The 21,750-nt window shown below is 39.3% G+C and overlaps 1 protein-coding gene across 4 annotated transcripts in view; it reads left to right on the top strand.

Moving 5' to 3' along the window:
• The window catches only part of LOC126100262 (E3 ubiquitin-protein ligase FANCL), a 189,326-nt gene that overhangs the window by 7,225 nt on the left and 160,351 nt on the right, over nt 1-21,750 (top strand). For all 4 annotated transcript variants that reach the window (XR_007522145.1, XM_049910852.1, XM_049910851.1 and 1 more), the window contains exon 2: nt 7,154-7,273. Coding sequence is in view for 3 of the 4 variants with exons in the window: in XM_049910852.1 (XP_049766809.1) it covers nt 7,154-7,273 (120 nt within the window). In the remaining variant the exon portion in view is untranslated. The remainder of the gene's footprint in view (nt 1-7,153; nt 7,274-21,750) is intronic.

The following is a 21,750-nucleotide window of genomic DNA, read 5'->3' as shown; positions in this document are numbered from 1 at the left end:
TTAATCATGCAAGTGAGAAAAAGTTTAGAAAATATTTGACGTTATGTTGTGTTGGAAGCCACTAAGTGCTCTCATTATCAAACACAGGATGAGTAGTCTGGCTAATTTGTACCCTGCTTTAAGCCCCACTGCCATCACTCACATAGGGTGCGGAGTTCAGCTTCACTGTGGTACCTCTGGAGGAGCGTATAAATGTATGCACATTTGGGGCGTTGTCTGGTTCAGTCTATTTTTGTAGTGTTTAGTATTTCCAATATGGCACCTACTGATTATATAAAAAAACTGTTCAACCATTAGGTGGTACTGACACTCAGCAAACAATCTTAAGATGTATGCCCCATGTTGATAATATGCTTAAAGCAGTGCATAATATTGAAGACAAAACACACTTTTTTTATGAGAACAGTGTTTTTAATGTGGAAGCTTTGCCTTTTTGTGTGCAAAAATCTTTTATGGAGTGAGAAGAGTGCTTAGAAAAATGGGAAGACAAAAATGATAGAGACCATTACTTCCTGGCTGGTGACCCTACTTTTTAATTCAAAATTCTAGTGGGTATTTCTCAAACCAATTGAAGCAAATGACAGTGTTACTATTGACACCAGGGATGTAAAGAATAAAGAACTTAGCAAGAATGGAAGGCTGTTAGTAAAGATGTCATGATTATATTGAGAAAAGTTCATGGTCATTTTATAAAAAAAGCCAACATTTCTTTTGACGCTTAATGCAACAGTTGTAATGGAATTAATCATGGCAGTTTTCATTTGCCTTGCTGTGTGGTCTTTTATGTCGTTCTGCTGTTGCCTATCAAATGGACCAGCATTTTAGTCATGTAACATGGGCAGCGCCTGTAAGGGTTTAGCAGCATGTGACAAGTACAGACAGACTGCCACAATGTGTGCACATTGTCCTTGTTTCCTGAGATCAGTTGACGGTACTTGTAAATGTCCTATTTTGAGCAGGAAATGCTCTGCCTGAGCTCTTTGAAACTTCAGAACAAAAGGTAACAGTGCTCCATCAACAAAGTACCTTCTCAAATTGGTACATAGCTTAACATGCACAAGTTATTTAGATCTATGTGATTCCTCTGAAAGTGCATAGTCTGTAACTAGGCATAACACTGCATAGTGGTAAGGTGGCACTCCAATGACCACTTTTTGTACTGAATACATCTATCAAACAGAACAGAACTCAAAAAGGAAGTTTAATAATGAATTCTTAGCAAAATGAACTGAATTTCATATAGCCAATTGGCGGTAGTTAATTTTTGAGGCAGTATCTAGGAGTTGGTGTAACTCATTATGAACATGGTTATAATAGATGGAAACATTCCACGAAGGAAAAATATACCTAAAAACAAAGATGATGTGACTTACCAAATGAAAGTGCTGGCAGGTCGACAGACACACAAACGAACACAAACATACACACAAAATTCAAGCTTTCGCAACGAACTGTTGCCTCATCAGGAAAGAGGGAAGGAGAGGGAAAGACGAAAGGATGTGGGTTTTAAGGGAGAGGGTAAGGAGTCATTCCAGTCCCGGGATTGTCTTTAAATATGTCTGCTTGTGTCTGTATATGTGTGGATGGATATGTGTGTGTTTGCGAGTGTATACCCGTCCTTTTTTCCCCCTAAGGTAAGTCTTTCCGCTCCCGGGACTGGAATGACTCCTCTCCCTTAAAACCCACATCCTTTCGTCTTTCCCTCTCCTTCCCTCTTTCCTGATGAGGCAACAGTTTGTTGCAAAAGCTTGAATTTTGTGTGTATGTTTGTGTTCGTTTGTGTGTCTGTCGACCTGCCAGCACTTTCATTTGGTAAGTCACATCATCTTTGTTTTTAGGTATATCATTATGAACATGATTCATTATGCATGTGATATATGCTTGTCCCATTGTGAAGTGAGGAATTAACACTGTGCAAATGGCCAAATTGTGGTTCGTTGAAAGGTTAAATACCACTGCTTGCATACTAGTCTTTAAAGTATAATGACAGAATATTGCTGAATAAATAAATTCTAAGTAATGCCCTTGAATCCACAATTCTACGGGAGATCAGAAGCAGACTGTAAAGTGCCCAGTTACTGGCGTAATGAAGAATACAGGTTTCCATGCGGAACTGAGACACCTACTTGGAATGGCAGAAGATTACACCGAAGCTTATGGTGCAGTCAGACAAGATCCAGCATTCCACAGAGCTATTGCTAAGGGAGGCAACTACACTTTAGTTCCAGTAACAAATCTTACAAACCCATGGTCTAGTAGTAGCTTCTTTGACTCGTAATCAAATTGCCCTGGTTCCCAGATTCAAACCCAGCTGCTACCTAAATCCCTTCTAATATCATAAATGCAAAACTAACTCTGACTGTTACGCCTTCATGACTAAACCCCTGAACCATTTTTGATGAAATTTAGTGTGGAGATAGCTTAAATGCTGAGGAGGAACATAGGCTACTTTAGGAAGTCTGTGGTACAACATATTTATTGATTTTAATAATATAACATAAAATATGGAACAATAATTACTCTTTGAAAAAGGTGTTTGCTTTTCAACATTTCAACTTTTATAATATTTGTGAAAATGCTTTTATTATTTTAAATGTTCTACATAATATGATTCAGCATAATAAATAGATTGCTTGTACAATCTTCTATGTGTTTAAGCCATACTTCCATCGTAATATCAATTACGAGCCCATCACATTTTACCCACAGAGTGACAAGCATCTGTTATAACTTCCAAGATGTGTTCCGATTTGCGTGAACAGCTCACAGTCATGTGATCAGCGGTACTGATTCTTGATCATGGGATCCTAAGTTTGATTCCCAACTAGGTCACATTTTTTCCACTCAAAACTGGCTGTGTGAGTTGTGTTCATCATTTCATCGTCGTCATTGCACAGGTTGTCGTAGTCAAATAATAAGACTTGCCCCAAGCTCCCGAACATCCCAACTTGGGTGTCCCAGCCAGTAAATCCATACACACATTTCATTTCATTTCATTTCATTTCATTTCACTTGTACGTGAGCACAGCCATGGGTAGCAGCTAGAATGCCTCCATGTGACATAGCTGGGGAGCTACGGTGTAGCTACAATAATAAAATCTGACTGTAAGCTCGAGAACCATATTTAAAGCTAGTACAATAAGACTCGCAAATGTATGTCTTATTTAGAACACAGTTTCAAGAGCGCTCGAGCTGCAGAAATTACTCAAATCCACTAAACCTCGGAGCAGTCTCAGGTCTGTCGCAGCTTGGATACAGAATGTGAAGAGACCTTAAGAGCTACAGAGACAGTAGAACAGTCACAGGTCCATCACATTTTATACTGTGAGCATCATGCATCTTGTGTAACGTCTGAAAGGCTTGAAGACCCGCAGTCATGTTGTCATTTATTTTGTACATCAAACAAAAGATGTGCTATCTTTACGTGTGGAATGTGGGATACTTTTAGTGAGGCTGCATTTCATTATGATCTATTACATGCTATGTTAATCATAAATTAGTCATCTTAGGGGAGATGGATCGAAAACGTAGACACTACATGCACTTAAATATAAGGAAGAATCAGTTGGTAGAGTTGTTCTGGTCGAAAATTCTCACATGCAAACTGGAAGAACCACAAAAACTCTGCTTTTGTATGAATGTAATGAACTGAGGATCTTTCAGACATGATTAGAAAATATAATACATGCTTTCAGAGTCGACGTACAGCAAAATATGTTCATTATATACCTACATACGGATACTGCAACGTTTTTATACATACGTCTATACACCACTATATAAGCAGACCTTTATAAATTACTAGCTTGCTTACTCACCATCAGTCATCCTAATAAAACTACTGATATGCGAGTGAAGCTGCAGGGGACAGCTAGTTTTGAATAAAAATCATTGGCAGTTATGACGTAAGACTTCCAGTACAACGAGTCATCCTTGTTCTGCCAATCAAGGGTGACTTTAAAAGTCTCCATGTGTGTATTTTTGTGTGCACCAATCGAATTGGCAAGGGAGCAACTGAATTGTCGAGAACCTTGATTGTATCGAAAAATTTAGCCTTTCTGACTTCTTGAATTAATGATGCTATGTGGCTGAGCTGAATTCAGCATTCAGTGTTGCTACTTTCGGCCTTGTTGACAGATCTCATAAACCCTCGGAGCTCTTCTTGGTCTGTTTGCCATATTAGAGGTCTTGGAGGTATTCCATGATTGCCACCTGTACAACAGCTGGGCGCTTGTTTAATGTCTTTTGGCATGATAAAAATGATTTAATTCAGTTGCACATGGACAGACCTAATCTCAAAATTATTTAACTTTTGTTATTGTGTCATCCTCAATTCTGTGTAATATTATGTTGAAAATTTTCATGTTAGCTCCATTTCAGTGCTGTGCTAGTGAAAAATTCAAAAGACTGGAAACAGGAGAACAGCTTTAAAACCAGAAAAGCATGCACATATGTAGAGCAAATCTATGAACCATACTACTGACGATGCAATTTAAAAAATAAAGGTGAAATTTTTATGGCATGATAAAAATGATTTAATTCAGTTGCACATGGACAGACCTAATCTCAAAATTATCAACATGATCTTTTTCTGGTGTATGTCCTCAACATGCTGGCACTTAGTGAAGTCCATTGTTTTGGTGACATCTGTCAAGAAAAGCTCTCATAGGTGTTTTCTAAAATTCCCTTTGTTGGATTTTGTCATATTTGGTTTCATTGTGAGACATGGCTCCAAAACACACTGAATATAAGACTGTGTCATCTCCTGCTGACATTGAGATCTTTTCTTCAGTTGGTTTTCGGCTGTAGACTGCTGCCTGTTGTTTCTAAATATTCTCTTAATTTTTGCCAGGAATCTGTTCCAGCTCTTGAGCTTTCTCTCCTTGTTCTCAAACCATTGCTGGGCTACAATGTTGGTACGTCATATCACCTGTTATATTTAATGATATAATACAATCCCCTTAGCCACTTGATTGGATCCTGACCAACATCTCTCCAAAACACAGTTAGATACTTGATAGGCATCTGTATTAGATACTTTTGAATCCGTTGGTACTTTGACAACAAGGGCCATCAGAGGAACATACTGTTTATGAAAGGTTCCTCCATTGAAGGCAATGACTTTTGCATAGTCTTATTTGAGCCACTTCAGTGCCATTGCTTTACCTGGCATCTCCACTAAACTATTACTTCACAGTGAATGCATGTTGTTGAGCTCACAGTAAGTACATACAGAGGGAAACTGTCTGGCTCAGCAGAAATTGCTAGTATTTAAACATACATAGCAAGTTTCATGGAATTACAGTATTTGTTAAATAATAATACTAGCTTTGTAATTAAGGATGTTGTGTGCAACATTGGCACTATTTCAAGTAGTGCTATTCATGACACAAGTTCATGGCTTGTACAAAATAAACTGACACTAAATAATAATAATAAGACTCAGAGTAAGACTCAGTTCTTACCATTTTTAACACACAATTCACAAAACCTGACATTTTAATTTCACAGAATAGGCATATGATTTGTGAAAGCGAACAGTTCAAATTTCTGGGTGTGTAGGTAGATAGTAAACTGTCGTGGAAAGCCAATGTTCAAGATCTTGTTCAAAGACTTAGTGCTGCCATTTTTACTGTTTGAACAGTGTCTGAAGTAAGTAATAGTTTGACATGATAAGTAGTCTACGTGTGTGTGTATTGTTGACAAAGGCCATTGACCAAAAGCTTTAAGTGTAAAAATCTTCTTGTTGTGCCTGTCTGCAACTCAGCATCTCCACTATATGGTGAGTAGCAACTTTCATTCATAATATTGCTTATTTTTATTCATTTATGATGTGTGGTATTTTATTTTGGTGTAACTCTTCCCATTCTCAGAGGATATTTTTGGCTCAGAAACAGGCAGTTCGGGCAATAAGTGTTGTAAATTTGTGAACCTCTTGTCGACTCCTGTTCATTAGTCTGGGTATTCTGACATTCCCCTCTCAAGATATATATTCTTTACTGCTGTTTCTTGTTAACGACATCAGCTTATTCTCAAGAATTAGCATCTTTCACTCAGTTAATACTAGGCAGAAATCCAATCTGCATTTGGATCGCACTAGCAAAAAACTCTTGTGCAAAAATGTGTGCAGCATATTGTTGCATCCATTTTCAGTAAGCTGCCACAAGAATTCAAAAATCTTGTCAGTAATCCACGTGCTTTCAGATTGAAACTGAAGAGTGTCCTCATGGGGTCACTCCTATTCTGCCGAGAAGTTCCTTGAAAAGTTAAGCTGATTCCTGTGTTATATTGTTGACTGCATTTACATAAACTTATGGCTTGTCTTTTTTTGGATTCATAAACATTCTGTTTTATCTGTTATTACTTTTACGGTATAATTTCATGTACTGACACATGCTGTGACCTTGGAGATTTGCTTCTCAATTTGGTCCTGTGGAACTAGATGTGTAAAATAAAAAAAAAGGTAAGTTCCAGAACTGTACAGAAATCAGAAACATTAACTCATAAATAATTGCAGAAGGCAGGAATCAAAACTGATGAGCTGCATGTCGTATCAACTACTATAAACGCTACATTGTGGTAGATGACGCGCAGCATATAGGGATATAAATTAAGAAGCCAGTTGATCCTTGCAGTTGGTATGTTGTTTATTCCTGTTATCAATGCAGGATCTGAAAGTCACTGTCTGAACCTCTTTCCTGGTTCAAGTGTATTGATGAGTTACAATGTATAGGGTGCAAAACGTACATCTTTCCAGATAGCCACCACCGGCTACTGCTCATCTGACATGACAGGCATTTCAATTACAGACACAAAATAAAACTGACCCATAAGAATCCACAAGAAATAATCACTCCAAGTGAATTATATAATGTGTGACAGTCAAATTTGTCTTGAAGTAAAACATGTGTTGAATGAACAAAGAAAAAGCTTTAGCATTTAATTTATGTATTCGTTTGAGTAGCCACACTAGTCTAGCACTTTTGATGTTCATTCCGTTAGCAAAAAGCTTTCTTAATTGTGCTTAGGGTTTTGTGTGTGTGTGTGTGTGTGTGTGTGTGTGTGTGTGTGTGTGTGTGTGTGCGCGTGTGTTTGAAAGTAGGAAACATCTGAAGTGCAACTTTTAAATGGTAGACTTGTTCTTTCATTACAGGGTGCTGAATTCAGAATATCACTCAATGTCCCACATTATCCAGCACTGAAAGATATGCATCTGGAATGTTCATGGGGTATAAGTGCCCTTCTGCGTGGAAAGGAGAACACAATAACACAGGTATAAAAATGAATTGTAATTCATTGCTTGTCAATCAGATTACCAATAGATTCCCAATATTGTAGAGTATCATTAGTTTTTGTTATTATGAGAAAACAATTTAGCTCCACTCTGCAACAAACACTATGAGGCTTATGCAATGAACTAGGCCCCACCTCCATCTCTCTCTCTCTCTCTCTCTCTCTCTCTCTCTCTCTCTCTCTAAGGAAACATTTGCAGTAGTAATTGTAAGAATGAGTGATAGTGAAGCATATTCTCTGTATGGGTAGTACAAATGTGATTGGCTGTTTGTGGGGACTCTAAGAGATATGACATAATAAACATAGGCAGCCCAAGATGGAGCCACTAACACTTCCAATTCCGAACTCTGTTAACAGTCCAATAAAGTAAAATTTGCTCAAAATGGAATCTAATTAAAATATTTTCCATATTGGACAAGTTTTCAGCCAGCCACTGTGGCTGAGCGGTTGTAACCATGCTGCTGCTACAGTCGCAGGTTCGAATGCTGCCTCGGGCATGGATGTGTGTGATGTCCTTAGGTTAGTTAGGTTTAAGTAGTTCTAAGTCTAGGGGTCCGATGACCTCAGATGTTAAGTCCCACAGTGCTTAGAGCCATTTGAACAAGTTTTCAGATTGCACAAAACATACTAGGCTACATAAAATTTGTCAATTACCATGCAGAAAGTAAAAATCTGTAATTAAGCATGTACTTACATATCTTTGCCCACATACTGTAAGTTTTCACTTACTGTATATTTCACAACAGAACATTAGGCTATTACACTAATTGATAAATAATACAACATGTCTATATTTTTACTGAACTTTCAATTATACCTAGATATTATTTCTACGTTTATATGCTTTACATTTCATTTTTAACACATTGAGGAGAGATACCTGTTTAAATTTCCTGTTCAAAATTATTTTTTCTTTGCAATTTTTTGCTCCATACAATAGTTCCAACAGATTGAGAGAATTTGTACGTGCTGCAATTAGCATAACACCATTTATGCACCCATTAGTATCTTCAGGCATATAACTTATCCAAGGGACATCAATTTGTCCCCTTTCTTCTTCCTTTTTCTCACTATCATCTACTGTGTTGCGGATTTCTTTTAGAGATGTTGTCAAAGTAAAAGTGGTGTGAGTTGACACAGACTACATGAAATACATTTGACTTAATTCAGCTTGCTTGCTAAAAAACATTCAACAACCTAGATCACATAAAATATTTCTTTATTTAAGACAACTGGTTTCGACAGACTTTTCTGTCATCTTCAGGTCAGTAACTATGTGCATATACATGGAATATGCCTCATAACATTAGTTAAGATGTAATATTTGAGATAAAAGTTTTAGTTTGGCATTATAAAAAACAGAAGTGGAAATGTACATTTACATACCTTAAAAATCTTTTTGTTGTGAAACATGTTCATTTTATGTTGAGCACCACACCAAGTTGTCATGTGGGTAAAAATCAGCATATTATAAAAGGTTTGCCGCAACTTAAATATTTAAAAATGTAAGACACCTTGTGCAAAATGCCAAGCACTTCTGGTTTTTGTAATGCCAAACTAACACTTTTATCTCAAATATTACGTGTTAACTCATGCTATGAGACGTATTCCATGTATACGCACTTTGTTACAGGTCTGAAGATGATAGCAAAGTCTGTCAAAACCAATGTCTTAAATAAAGAAATAGTTTATGTGATCTAGGCTGTTAAAAGTATTTTAGGCAGTAAAACAAACTGCTCCTTCTGTACTCTCAAAATGAGAAAATTCAATCAGCAATTGTTGCTGCATTTGCGTGAGCTTCAATTAGTACAGAAGTGTCTTTGTTCATCACCACCAAACCCGTTTGCTGAAGCACTTGGTTACAATTTCAGGCTTTATTTCTCTAACAGCTAAACCAATCCAATTTAGTGCATCCAGGACAGAAACTGACTGTGCAAGAGCAAATGCACTTTCAGCTTTTTCAACATTTTGAATAAGAGTATGTGTCAATAATTGCCTGTAATGGAACTTGATTGTATAAATCACCCCCAGTCCACAGGTTGTTTGAGGCTGATGGGAACTGAGTCAATTTCACATTTGATAATTGGACTTCCGAGTGGCAGGTTGCATCGTCTAGGATAAGGAGAACTTGTGGACTTACTTTTTCATTAACACTGAAAAAGCCCAACCTTTCTTCCATAACACCACTCACCATCCACACCTCTTTATTGCTTTGCCATGTGGATGAATGCTTATTGATGGCTGTGTTCCTGAAACAACAGGTTTTCTCGCCTTTCCAATAACCAATGACTTCTCCATTGCATCTAACATGTTTCCACACAGCAGTATAGTGAGTGTTTCTCTGGACATTATGTTGTTGATGCACCTTCCATCTTGAACTGCTAGAGACTTTGAAAGCACTGCATGATAAAACATTCCCATTTCATCATCTTTGAACATGTCTTTTGGAGTCATAATTCGCAATTATGTTATGCAGTATTGTCTTCTGTTCTGTTGCCACAACACTTTTGTGCACATCTTTAGCTCCCCCACAGACTTCCTTCCACACGATGTTATGTCTATCCTTGAAACTGTCCAGACACCCTGTGGTTATCTTAATTCCATATTCCCAAGCTCTTTAACAGCCAGAGAGATGATGCTGTCTCTGCAACATGGGTCCAGACGAAGGTAACTTTTTTGCCTGCATACTTATGAACCATGTCCACACTATCTCATCAATTTCTTCAGTTCCAATCGTCTTTGCCTTTCTTTTCATTTGTCCATTCCTTTTCATCCATTCATCCTGTATCTTATCCTTGTTTCTCAACATTCCATAAAATTGTTTTACCGCATTTGTAATGCAACATTATTTCGCACACAGAGAGTTTTTGTTTCTCACTTGTCTTAATATTTTTCTTAAGTTTGGCAATCCATACTAGAGTGCTGCAACGCTCAGTGTTTGACCGGTCACGGCTCGCCTGTTGACGTGGGGACCGAGCCACTCGTGTCCGGCCCCACGCGACTCGGCTCGGTCACGTACTCGCCCCATGTCTGTTGTCCGGATTCCGGATACGCGGATAACCGAACATGACCGGTCACCGCTGACGTCTCACCTCGCCTCGACCCGGCTCGCTGCACTGTACTTTACTGTACAAATCCAACGCCTCTCTTTCTCTCCCTCTCTCTCGCTCTCTTTTAATACAAAAGTAACATTTCCAAGAACGGGTACGTGACACAGCTAAATTCATAAAGCACCTGGAAAGTAAAATGATATTTCAATACTATCGCGGATAGAAGACGAGTCTCATTTCCAAACAAAACAGATATTTTTCCTTTCATTTATAGGAAACATTAAATAAGTGCTTTCCCTGTAATCTAGAAGACAACCATCTTCATAAAGAAAGCATACAAAGAACATTAAACATTTACAGACGTAACTTGTCATACGTTTCAATTGTTTGCAACATAAACAAAATTATAGTTATTGTCGATCAGCAGGAAATCACTAACGCGTTCCGGATTTAATTGGCTGCGGCAATTTGTTAGTAACATGCCGGCTTTACTAAAGCACCTTTCACTAGGTGCGCTTGTTGCTGGGATACATAAAATACGTCTTACTACTGCAGCCAAACCTGGCAGATCTGTTTCATGTCTGCTCCACCACTTTAAGATGTCATCATCATCATCATCATCTCCGGGGTGCATTAAAATGTACAGATCTACTTCATCTGCTGCGGATGATCTGTTGTTCCTCCATTCCTTGAAACGAGCTCTCTTTCTGGGTGGTGATGACACAGTACTTGAAGGATCTACGATAATAAACAAAAGAGACAATTAATACAGAACTGATATGGAAATCATCGAAACATTCCCGTAAGAGACCAATGACCTCGCTGTTTGGTCTCTCCCCCCAAACAACCCGACCCCCGTTCCCATAAAAACGAGATGTTTTACGTTAATGAAATATTATACGAGTCACAACATTCCCGTTTCTCTATAATACACTTTCCACTAACTATGCAAAAACGATTATATTAATGATTGAATGTTGTACCTGCGTACGTAGCACACATGTCGCACATTGTTAAGAATTTCCTGCTTTTCACTTATTTCAAGCATATTAAGATAACTGAAGGACGGCCAAAGAAACGACCTTTGTGAGGTTCAAAAAAATGGTTCAAATGGCTCTGAGCACTATGGGACTTAACATCTATGGTCATCAGTCCCCTAGAACTTAGAACTACTTAAACCTAACTAACCTAAGGACACCACACAACACCCAGTCATCACGAGGCAGAGAAAATCCCTGGCCCCGCCGGGAATCGAACCCGGGCGATCTTTGTGAGGTTTCTTGCTACTGTGTTTCTTTAAATGAGTGGTTCCCGACTGGAAAAACAATAAAGTGGAGTAGTTTATGCACGATACGTACCCAGTAGACGCAATGTTTTCGTCTACAACCAACAGAAATGTACTCCATACTTGGCTTTTTAGACCTTCCCGTTTCTTAGTGTGTAAACATTGGTTTCAATCTTACGTCTAACTACACTGGCTACCTCGCGCTGCATGATTACAGAGAGAGACACACCACAAATAAGAAGCCCATTCTGGCTGCAGTGTCACACGGATAATAGCACGTGTAATGTGTTTGAAGTTATGTGCTACGTATTCGGTCACGGCTTCTATGCTCGGTCACAAGAATTAGTGCGGGTAGCCTATCCAGTTAGGGTGTGCTCGCCCCACCTCGTATTTTGTGCTCGCTTACTCGGTCATGCAGGACTCTAATCCATACTATGTTTGACACCATGTTACCACATAAGGTGATATAAGTCAACTGAAACTGGCAGAAAATGGTGTAGGTAGTGCATTTCTTTGAAATGCTCGACCTTGCTGGCTAAAACCATCATTTAATTGAACAAGAATCATCTCTTTAACATAACAGCATTGTCAGGGCTGTACAGTCTTCATGTTAAAGAGTATTGTCCTCATGCAGATGTGAATAACTAAGGTATATTGTAATACAGTAATACTGTATAAGCATTTTTTTCCACATTATACAACAAATTATTAATTAAGTCTTAAAATTTGTATTCCATTTGCACATTAGGCACATTGAACTTTGTTTTGTTTTCGTTGTTGTGGTGCTCAGTCCAAAGACTGGTTTGATCAGCTCTCCATTCTACTTTATCCTGTGCAAGCCCATCATCTCCAAGTAACTACTGCAGCCTACATCCCTCAGAATCTGTTTACTGTATTCATATCTCGGTCTTCCTCTATGATTTTTACCTCACACACTTCCCTCCAGTACTAATTTGGTGATCCCTTGATGTCTCAGAATGTGTCGTACCAAACGATCCCTTCTTTTGGTCAGGTTGTACCACAAATTTCTCCTCTTCCCAATTCCATCTCCTCATTAATTATGTGATCTACCCATCTAATCTTCTTCATTCTTCTGTAGCACCACATTTCAAAAGCTTCTGTTCTCTTCTTGTCTAAACTATTTGTCCTCCATGTTTCACTTCCATACATGGCTACACTCCATACAAATACTTTCAGAAAGGATTTCCGGACGCTTAAAATCTGTACTCAATGTTAACAAATTTCTCTTCTTCAGTAATGCTTTTCCTGCCATTGCCAGTCTGCATTTTATATCCTCCCTGCTTCAACCATCATCAGTTGTTTTGTGTCCCAAATAGCAAAACTCGTTTACTACTTTAAGTGTCTCATTTCCTAATCTAATTCCCTCAGCATCGCCTGATTTACTTTGACTACATTCCATTATCCTTGTTTTGCTTTTGTTGTTCATCTTATATCCTCCTTTCAAGATACTGTCCATTCTGTTCAACTGCTCTTGCAAGTCTTTTGCTGTCTCTGCCAAAATTGCAGTGTCATTGGCAAACCTCTAAAATTTTTATTTCTTCTCCCTGGACTTTAATCCCTACTCCAAATTTTTCTTTTGGTTCCTTTACTGCTTGCTTAATATACACATTGAATAACATCAGAGATAGACTGCAACCCTGTCTTCCTCCCTTCTCAACCACTGCTTCCCTTTTGTGCCCCTTGACTCTTATAACTGCCCTTTGGTTTCTGTACAAATTGTAAATAGTCTTTTGCTCCCTTTCTTTTACCCCTGCCACCTTTAGAATTTGAAAGAGAGTATTCAAGTCACCATGGTCAAAAGCTTTCTCTAAGTCTACAAATGCTATAAACATAGGTTTGCCATTCCTTAATATTTTCTAAGATATGTCGTAGGGTCAGTATTGCCTCACATTTTCCTACATTTCTCAAGAACTCAAACTGATCTTCCCCGAGCTCAGCTTCTATGAGTTTTTCTATTCTCCTGTAAATGATTTGTGTTAGTATTTTGCAGCCATGACTTATTAAACTGATAGTTCAGTTATTTTCACACCTGGTGGCACATGCTTTCTTTGGAACTGGGATTGTTATATTCTTCTTGAATTCTGAGGATATTTCACCTGTCTCGTACATTTTGCTCACCAGATTGAAGAGTTTTGTCATTGCTGGCTCTCCCAAGGCTATCAGTAGCTCTAACAGAATGTTGTTTGTGCCCAGTACCTTGTTTCAAGTTAGGTCTTTCAGTGCTTTGTCAAATTCTTCATGCAGTATTATATCTCCCTTCTCATCTTCCTCTATGTCCTCTTGCATTTCCATAATATTACCCTCAAGTGTGTCTCCCTTGTATAGACCCTCTACATACTCCTTCCATGTTTCTGCATTCTCTTCTTTGCTTAGGACTGGTTTTCCATCTGAGCTCTTGATATTTATACAGGTGGTTCTCTTTTCTCCAAAGATATCTTTAATTTTCCTGTAGGTAGTGTCTATCTTATACTTAGTGATATATGCTTCTAAGTCCTTACATTTATCCTCTAGCCATTCCTGCTTGGCCATTTTGCACTTCCTGTCAATCTCCTTTTTAGACGTTTGTATTCCCTTTCGCCTGCTTGATTTATTGTATTTTTATGTATTCCCCATTCATAAATTAAATTCAATATCTCTTGTGTTACCTAAGGATTTCTACTAGCCTTCGTCTTTTTGCCTACTTGATCCTCTGCTGCCTTCACTGTTTCATCTCTCAGAGCTACCCATTCTTCTTCTATATTCCTTTCCCCTGTTCTTTTCAATCATTCCCTAATGCTCCCCCTGAAATCCTCTACAACCTTTGGTTCTTTCAGTTTGTCTAGGTCCCATCTCCGCCTTTTTTGCAATTTGCTTATCAGCAGTTCATAACCAGTAAATAGTAGTCAGAGTCCACATCTGCCCTTGGCAATGTTTTACAGTTTAAAATCTGGTTTCTAAATCTCTAACCATTATATAGGCTAATCCATCTGAAACCTTCCAGTGTCTCCAGGTCTCTTCCATGTATACGACCTTCTCTCGTGATTCTTAAACTAAGTGTTAGCTATGATTAAATTATATTCTGTGCAAAATTCTATGAGGCAACTTCCTCTTTCATTCCTTTCCTCCAGTCCATATCCACCTACTACTTTTCCTTCTCTTCCTTTTCCTACTATCGAATTCCAGTCCCCATGACTATTAAATTTTTGGCTACCTTAACTATCTGAATAATTTCTTTTATCTCATCATACATTTCCTCAATCGCCGCCTCTTCTGCAAAGCTAGTTGGCATATAAAGTTGTACTACTATGGTGGGTATGAGCTTTGTGTCAGTCTTGGCTACAATAATCTGTTCACTATGATGTTAATAGTAGCTTATCTGCATACCTATTTTTTTTTTACTCATTATTAAACCTGCTCCTGCATTATCCCTATCTGATTTTGTATTTATAAGTCTGTATTCACTTGACCAGAAGTTCTGATCCTCCTGCCACCGAACTTCACTAATTTCCACTATATCTAACTTTAACCTATCCATCTCTCTTTACAAATTTTCTAACCTACCTGCCCAATTAAGGATCTGACAGTCCACGCTCAGATCCATAGAACACAAGTTTTGTTTCTCCTGATGACGATGTCCTCCTGAGTAGTCCCCACCCGTAGATCCAGATGGGAGACTATTTTACCTCCAGATTATTTCACCCAAGAGGATGCCATCATCATCTAACCATACAGCAGAGCTGCATGCCCTTGGGAAAAATTACAGCTGTAGTTGCCCCTTGCTTTCAGCCGTTTGCAGTATCAGCCCAGCTAGCCATTTTGGTTTATACCACAAGGCCAGATCTCAGTTAATCATCCAGACTATTGCCCCTGTAGCTACTGAAAAGGCTGCAGCCCTTCTTCAGCAACAGTAACCACATGTTTGTCTGACCTCTCAACAGATACCCCTCCATTGTGGTTGCACCTACAGTATGAATATCTGTATTTAAAAAAAGAAAAAAAGAAAAAGAATCTAAAAATGTATTGAATGCGTCAGGGCTGAATTATCTGCATGATTTGGCCAGATTTCCAAATTATTCATTTTCTACTCTGGCCGAATTTCACTGTACTGTAATTGGATACCACTGGCTTCTCATCCCGATTGTGTAAAGAAAATGTGCTTACAAATAAAGGAAAAGTTTTTCAAAAAAGAAAACTGAAGTTCCAAATGTGCAGAACAGTCAAAATGCTCGTTAGTGTGCAAGCTCTTCGACACCTTGTGTACTTTAATTGTATTATGCTTACAACGACATTAATTTTTACTTCTGTGTCCAGGGCCAGGATAAACCTTCATTAAACTCGACCTTCATTGAATTAAGCTGCTGATGTTTGTAAAACCCAATAAAAGAGGCAAATCAAATGTTATTTAAAACAGTTACTACAAACGAAGAAAAAATTATTAATAGCATCACTCCTTCCCCCTTCCAACCCAAGTGCAATGTGCGATCTGATCTGTATCTTACCTGCTACAAAGGACATGAAGTACCTTTAACAAATGGTTAAATTTTCATTAGCCATCTGCCATCAGTAGGAGAGTAATAGAGACTCTGGATAAAATTTAACCTTAAATTTCTGTCTTTCCGCTCACCTCTCCCTTTTCCTTAGTCAAACCTCTTCCTATTTAGTTACTTTGTAATCATCTGCCTCCCCCCCCCCCCCCCCCCCCCCAAAAAAAAGAAAAGACACAGCCAATTAGAGGGCTTTTAAGCCCATAGCATTGCAGTAAACACACACATTTAGTAGCTTTACCAACCGCACCTCTGTAGTTAATGCCATAAAAATGAAACAGCCGATCTGTTGAAAGTTTCCCACAATAAGGAACAGTGAAACACTGAGTCATTGCTATAGAGATACATTATTGATTGAGGCAGACTCGTGAAGCAGCTGCACCCAGCATGCTGCAACTGCCCACTGCAACTGTCAAGGATCAACTTATACCAACTTAGCTACAAAAAAATTGTATGCATTCTCACTTCATGCTCATTTATACATTTTGAGGAATGCATTGAAGTCACATCTAGGTTGTCACAATCACAGACCGCAGCTCCCTGCTGATATACATCTACAGAGCAGCAAGTTTAGTGTTTGTCTTTTCCTTTGTTTTCCTCATATATTTCTTAAATTCCCTGTGTGTTTCTCTGTTTAGGTGGTTTAATCTCACTTTTTGTTAGGGTAAATTCAGTCAGTCTATAGCACAGTAGTTGCTCATTTGTTTTGTTTCGAAGACAGGCATCTGTTTGTTTGGTAAGCCAATTAGTCAGGCCACAGCTCTTGGCTGATATACATCTGCAGAGCAGCAAGTTAAATATTTATCTTTTACTGTGTTTTAAATTTCCTGTGTGTTTTCCTGTTTAGAGGATCAATCTTGCATTATTGTAAGGGTAAATTCATTCAGTCTTATAGCAGGATTTGCTCACTGAACAGCCAGCTTTGTAGCTCATTAACTCATAAGTATCCATTTGTAACACTTCACAAGTGTAGCAAGTTGCATATCAGGAATTCTGTCTTCTTTTATGTTTTACTTCCTCAGTTAGTATGCTAGGCTGGTTAGGATATGTGCATGCTATGTGGAGTTGCAGGAGGAGCCGGCCACAGTTCATGAACAGCTGAATGCCACAGTTCATGAACAGCTGAATGCGCTTTTGGCTACGGTCAGTTACTTTCAGGCTGCTGCCTCAGGGTGTAGTGGTGCCGGAGAACCTGAAGCATCACATGGGACACCTCAGGAATGCTGAGGCACCTCCTAGTGTACCCAACGCGGTGGATCTTCCCTCACTGCTGAGTGGCAGCTGGTAATGTGTTCACATCACTTGAGGCGGAGGGCCAATCTGGAGACTGGATGTGTCGCCTTACCCATTCACCCTGTGAGTGGACGTGTGGCTGCCTGCTTCAGTGGGGTCCAAGCAAACACACTGTGGGAGGGGTTTATTAGTTCTCGGGAGCTCCAATGTTAGGTGTGTTGTGAAGTTCCTTAGGCAGATAGCATTCAGGACTGGAAAGAAAGCTAATGAGCACTCAGTACATCTGCCAGGGGGGCTCATTCGAGATGTGGAGGCGACCCTGATTGCGGCTATTGAGCATGCAGGGTGCAGTCGTCTGCAAGTTGTCTCTCACATGCAAATGCTCTCCAGAAATCTAGATATATGAAATCTGCCTATTGCCCTTCATCCATAGTTCGCAGCAATCATGTGGGAAAAGGGCAAGCCGAATTTTGTATGAGTGATGAATTCTAAAACTATGGCGATTCGTGGATATAAGCTTTTCAGTCTCAAGAAAATTTATTATATTCAAACAGAAAATATGTTCTTCAGCAGCAAACCAAAGTTAGGGATATTGGTCTGTAGTTTTGTTGGTCCGTTCTTTTACCCTCCTTATATACAGGGGTCACCTGTGCTGTTTTTCAGTCACTTGGGACTTTGTGCTGGGTTAGAGACGCACTATAAATGCAAGGTAGGTGGGTGGCCAATGCCATGGAGTATTTTTTGTAAAACCGATTTGGGATTCCATCCAGACCTGTGACTTGCTTCAAATCTTTCAATTGTTTTTATATATGAGGTTTGCTCATTACAATGTCTTCCATACAGGAATCTGTCTGTGCAATTATCCTGCATGAATGATTTCTTGAATGCAAAATTTAAAAATTGCCTTTTGCTCTCTTCAACTGCCACAGCAGACTGGTCAACAAGGGACTGAATAGAAGCCTTAGACCACTTAGCAATTTTACACAGGACCAGAATTGTCTTGAGTTCTCTGCCAGATCTTTTGCTAGGGTATGACAGTGGTAGTTGTATGCTTCACGTATATATCTTTTCACAAATGCACAAATCTGTATTAATCTTCATTTGTCATCATTTGTGCATTCTCTTTTGAACTGAGAGTGCAACAGCCTCTGCTTCCTCAGCATCTTCCGAATTTTGTTATTAAACCACAGTGGGTATTTTTTACACTTTATCGACTTACTAGGCGCATAACTCTCCAGACCACAATTTACAGTCTGCTTGAACTGTGCCCATAATCCCTCTATGTCCATCTTACTGGAACTAAGTGATGTCAGTTCACTCTCACAGTGAGATGCTAACAACTGCTTATCTGCTCTATCTAGCAGAAACACTTCCTAGCCTTCAAGACTGATTTATTAACTTTTGTAATCATAGTTGCTATAATGACATTATGATTGCTAGCCCCATTTCTATACTGATAGTATCAATAAGATCCAGCCTATTTGTAGCTATAAGGTCTAAGATACTTCCAATTCATGTGGGCTGCCAAGCTAGCTGCTCAAGACAGTTTTCAGAAAAATGTTCAAAAGTATTTTGCACAACTGTCTGTCTGTACCCCATGCAATGAACCCATAGACATCCCAGTCTATACTTGGTAGGTTAAAGTCGCTTCCAACTAGTGTCGCATGATCTGGATATTGACACATTACTGACCATAGACTTTCTTTGAATGACTCTTAGAACTGTCACAGAAGAATCGGGTAGCTGGTAAAAACACCTAACAATTAACTTGGTTTCACCTACAGCTGTTAAACATAACCAGGTAATTTCACTGTCACACTTCACTTCGACCTCAATAGAGATATTTTTGTCAACTGTAATGAACACTCTCCCTCCTATGGTCTCCAATCTGTCCTTCCGATAGAAGTTCCACAACTCACGAAATATCTCAGAGCTTCCCACTTCAAGTTTCAGCAAGCTCTTGGTCCCAAGAATAATTTGAGTGTGAGAGCTTTCCTCGAGCGTGGTAAATTCAGGAAATTTGTTCCAAATACTTCAATAGTTTACTGCTAAAATTTTGACAGTTGAAGTGTCTTTACTCTGAACGCGGTCTGACTTCCCTTGCTGCCTATCATTTGGCAAGTGTTCATCAGAGTACCTCAAACTACCGGTTAGGCTAAAATATCCTCATCTGCACTCCACAAATACTCTGATACCTGAGTAGCTGTCTCCTTTGTGTGGCGCACCCCTGCCCTATCAAGGGGACTCCTACAAACCCCCACCTGATAACACAGAGTAAACAAAGCCTTTGGTTGAGTCCCTCCACTCAGCTCCAAGCCAAAGGACTCCGGTCAACTCTGGCAACAATACTACAAATTGCGAGCTCTGCTTGTACCCCACTTGTAAGACCAGAGTCTTCACCACCTCCTCCAGCTGTCTTTATGAACTGAGGATGTTAACGAAGTTACGAGCATATGGAATAAATTCACAGATTTGTGACTGGCTTGAGGACCTCTTAAGTAATAGAACCCAGTATGTTGTCCTCAATGGCAGGTGTTCATCAGAGACAAGAGTATTGTAAGTAGTGTCCCAGGGAAGTGTGATAGTATCACTGTTGTTTTCTATATACATAAATGACTTGGTGGACAGAGTTGGCAGCAATCTGCCATTGTTTGGCAGCAATCTGCCATTGTTTGCTGATGGTGCTGTTGTATGGTAAGGTGTCAAACATGAGTGACTGTAGGGAGATACAAGATGACCTAGACAAAATTTCTAGTTTGTGTGATGAATGGCAGCTACCTCTAAATTTGGAAGAATGCGGACAAGTAGGAAAAACAAAACTGTAATGTTCGGATACAGCATTAGTAGTGTCCTGTTTGACACAGTAACTTCGTTTAAATATTTGGGCGTAAAGTTGCAAAGCAATATAAAATGGAATGAGCATGTGAGGTTTGTGGTAGGGAAGGCGAATGATTGACTTTGATTTATTGGGAGAATTTTAGGAAAGTGTGGTTCATCTGTTAACGAGACCACATACAGGATGCTGGTGTGACCTGTTCTTGAATACTGCTCGAGTGTTTGTGATCCATACCAGGTCAGATCGAAGAGGGACATCAAAGCCGTTCAAAAGTGCGCTGCTAGATTTGTTACCGGTAGGTTCAAACAACATGTAAATGTTACTGAAATGCTCTGTGAACCTCAAAGGGGGTACATGGAGGGAAGGTGACGATCTTTTCAAGGAACACTACTGAGGAAATTTAGAGAACCAGCTTTTGAAGGTGACTGCCAAATGATTCTACTACTGCCAACATTTATTGTACATAAGGACCACAAAGATAAGATACGAGTAATAAAGGCTCATACGGAGGCATATAGATAGTCATTTTTCCCTCACTCTATTTGCGAGTGGAACAGGAAAGGAAGCGACTAGCAGTGATGCAGGATACCCACCACCACGTACCATATGGTGGCTTGCAGAGTATCTCTGTAGATGTAGATTTAGACCACTGAATACATGATATTTTATGATGTGCAGAATTGTTTGAAATCCATTGCCATGTGAGTGACTAGGGCTTATATTGTGGCGTCTGTTGTGATGCACACCATGCTTACTGTCTGTGGATATTTAAAGTAGGCATACATGACTATCAGCCACACAGAGCCCAGAAGTACACCCACAAAGACCAAAGGAATGCAGCACTGATGTTGGCAGAGGGGGTGCCAGGGGTGTGAAAGATTGGAGTGGATATGCCTGAAGCAGGGCTCACACTGAACAGCTATGTACCGTGGGTTCCACATCCCTGTTTAAGCTGGAGTAGTAAGTATACCGTCACACTTAGGCTTTTACTCGCATCGTTCCACAGTGCCTGCGATGAAGCAGTTGTAAAACCTATGGCAGGGTTGACAATGCAGTTTGTATCTGTTTCAGGTTCTGTTAGGAGGACATTGTTGACTGACAAATAGTGGTAGATAGAGGAGTAGATCTTGGATCTCTTGATTTTTTGGGTTTGTGGTCCATAATATAAAGTGAACTTGCTCCTGAATTGGTACACATGGAACATTTTAATTGCAAATACTGTTGCTAATGCCTCCTTTCATATCTGCCTGAGGTATTCTACTACTTCTTTTGTGTGAGCTTCAAATTCTTTTAACTGTGTGGAGGCATTCTCACAAGTGGCTGTCCACCACTAGTGAACACCTTCCTTCCAGTGATTGCATGACATGGGTCACTTCTGGAGGAACTTCGAACAACAACAACAACAACAACGACGACAACAACAACAATAATAATAATAATAATAATAAGTCTCATGGGTGAAACAGAGTTGGTAGCTGTTATGTTGTGCTCAGAGGGCTTGATTCCTTC

Source organism: Schistocerca cancellata, chromosome 9, assembly GCF_023864275.1.
Source record: "Schistocerca cancellata isolate TAMUIC-IGC-003103 chromosome 9, iqSchCanc2.1, whole genome shotgun sequence".
NCBI classification, from domain to species: domain Eukaryota; kingdom Metazoa; phylum Arthropoda; class Insecta; order Orthoptera; family Acrididae; genus Schistocerca; species Schistocerca cancellata.
This window is presented reverse-complemented; position numbering and strand designations above follow the sequence as displayed.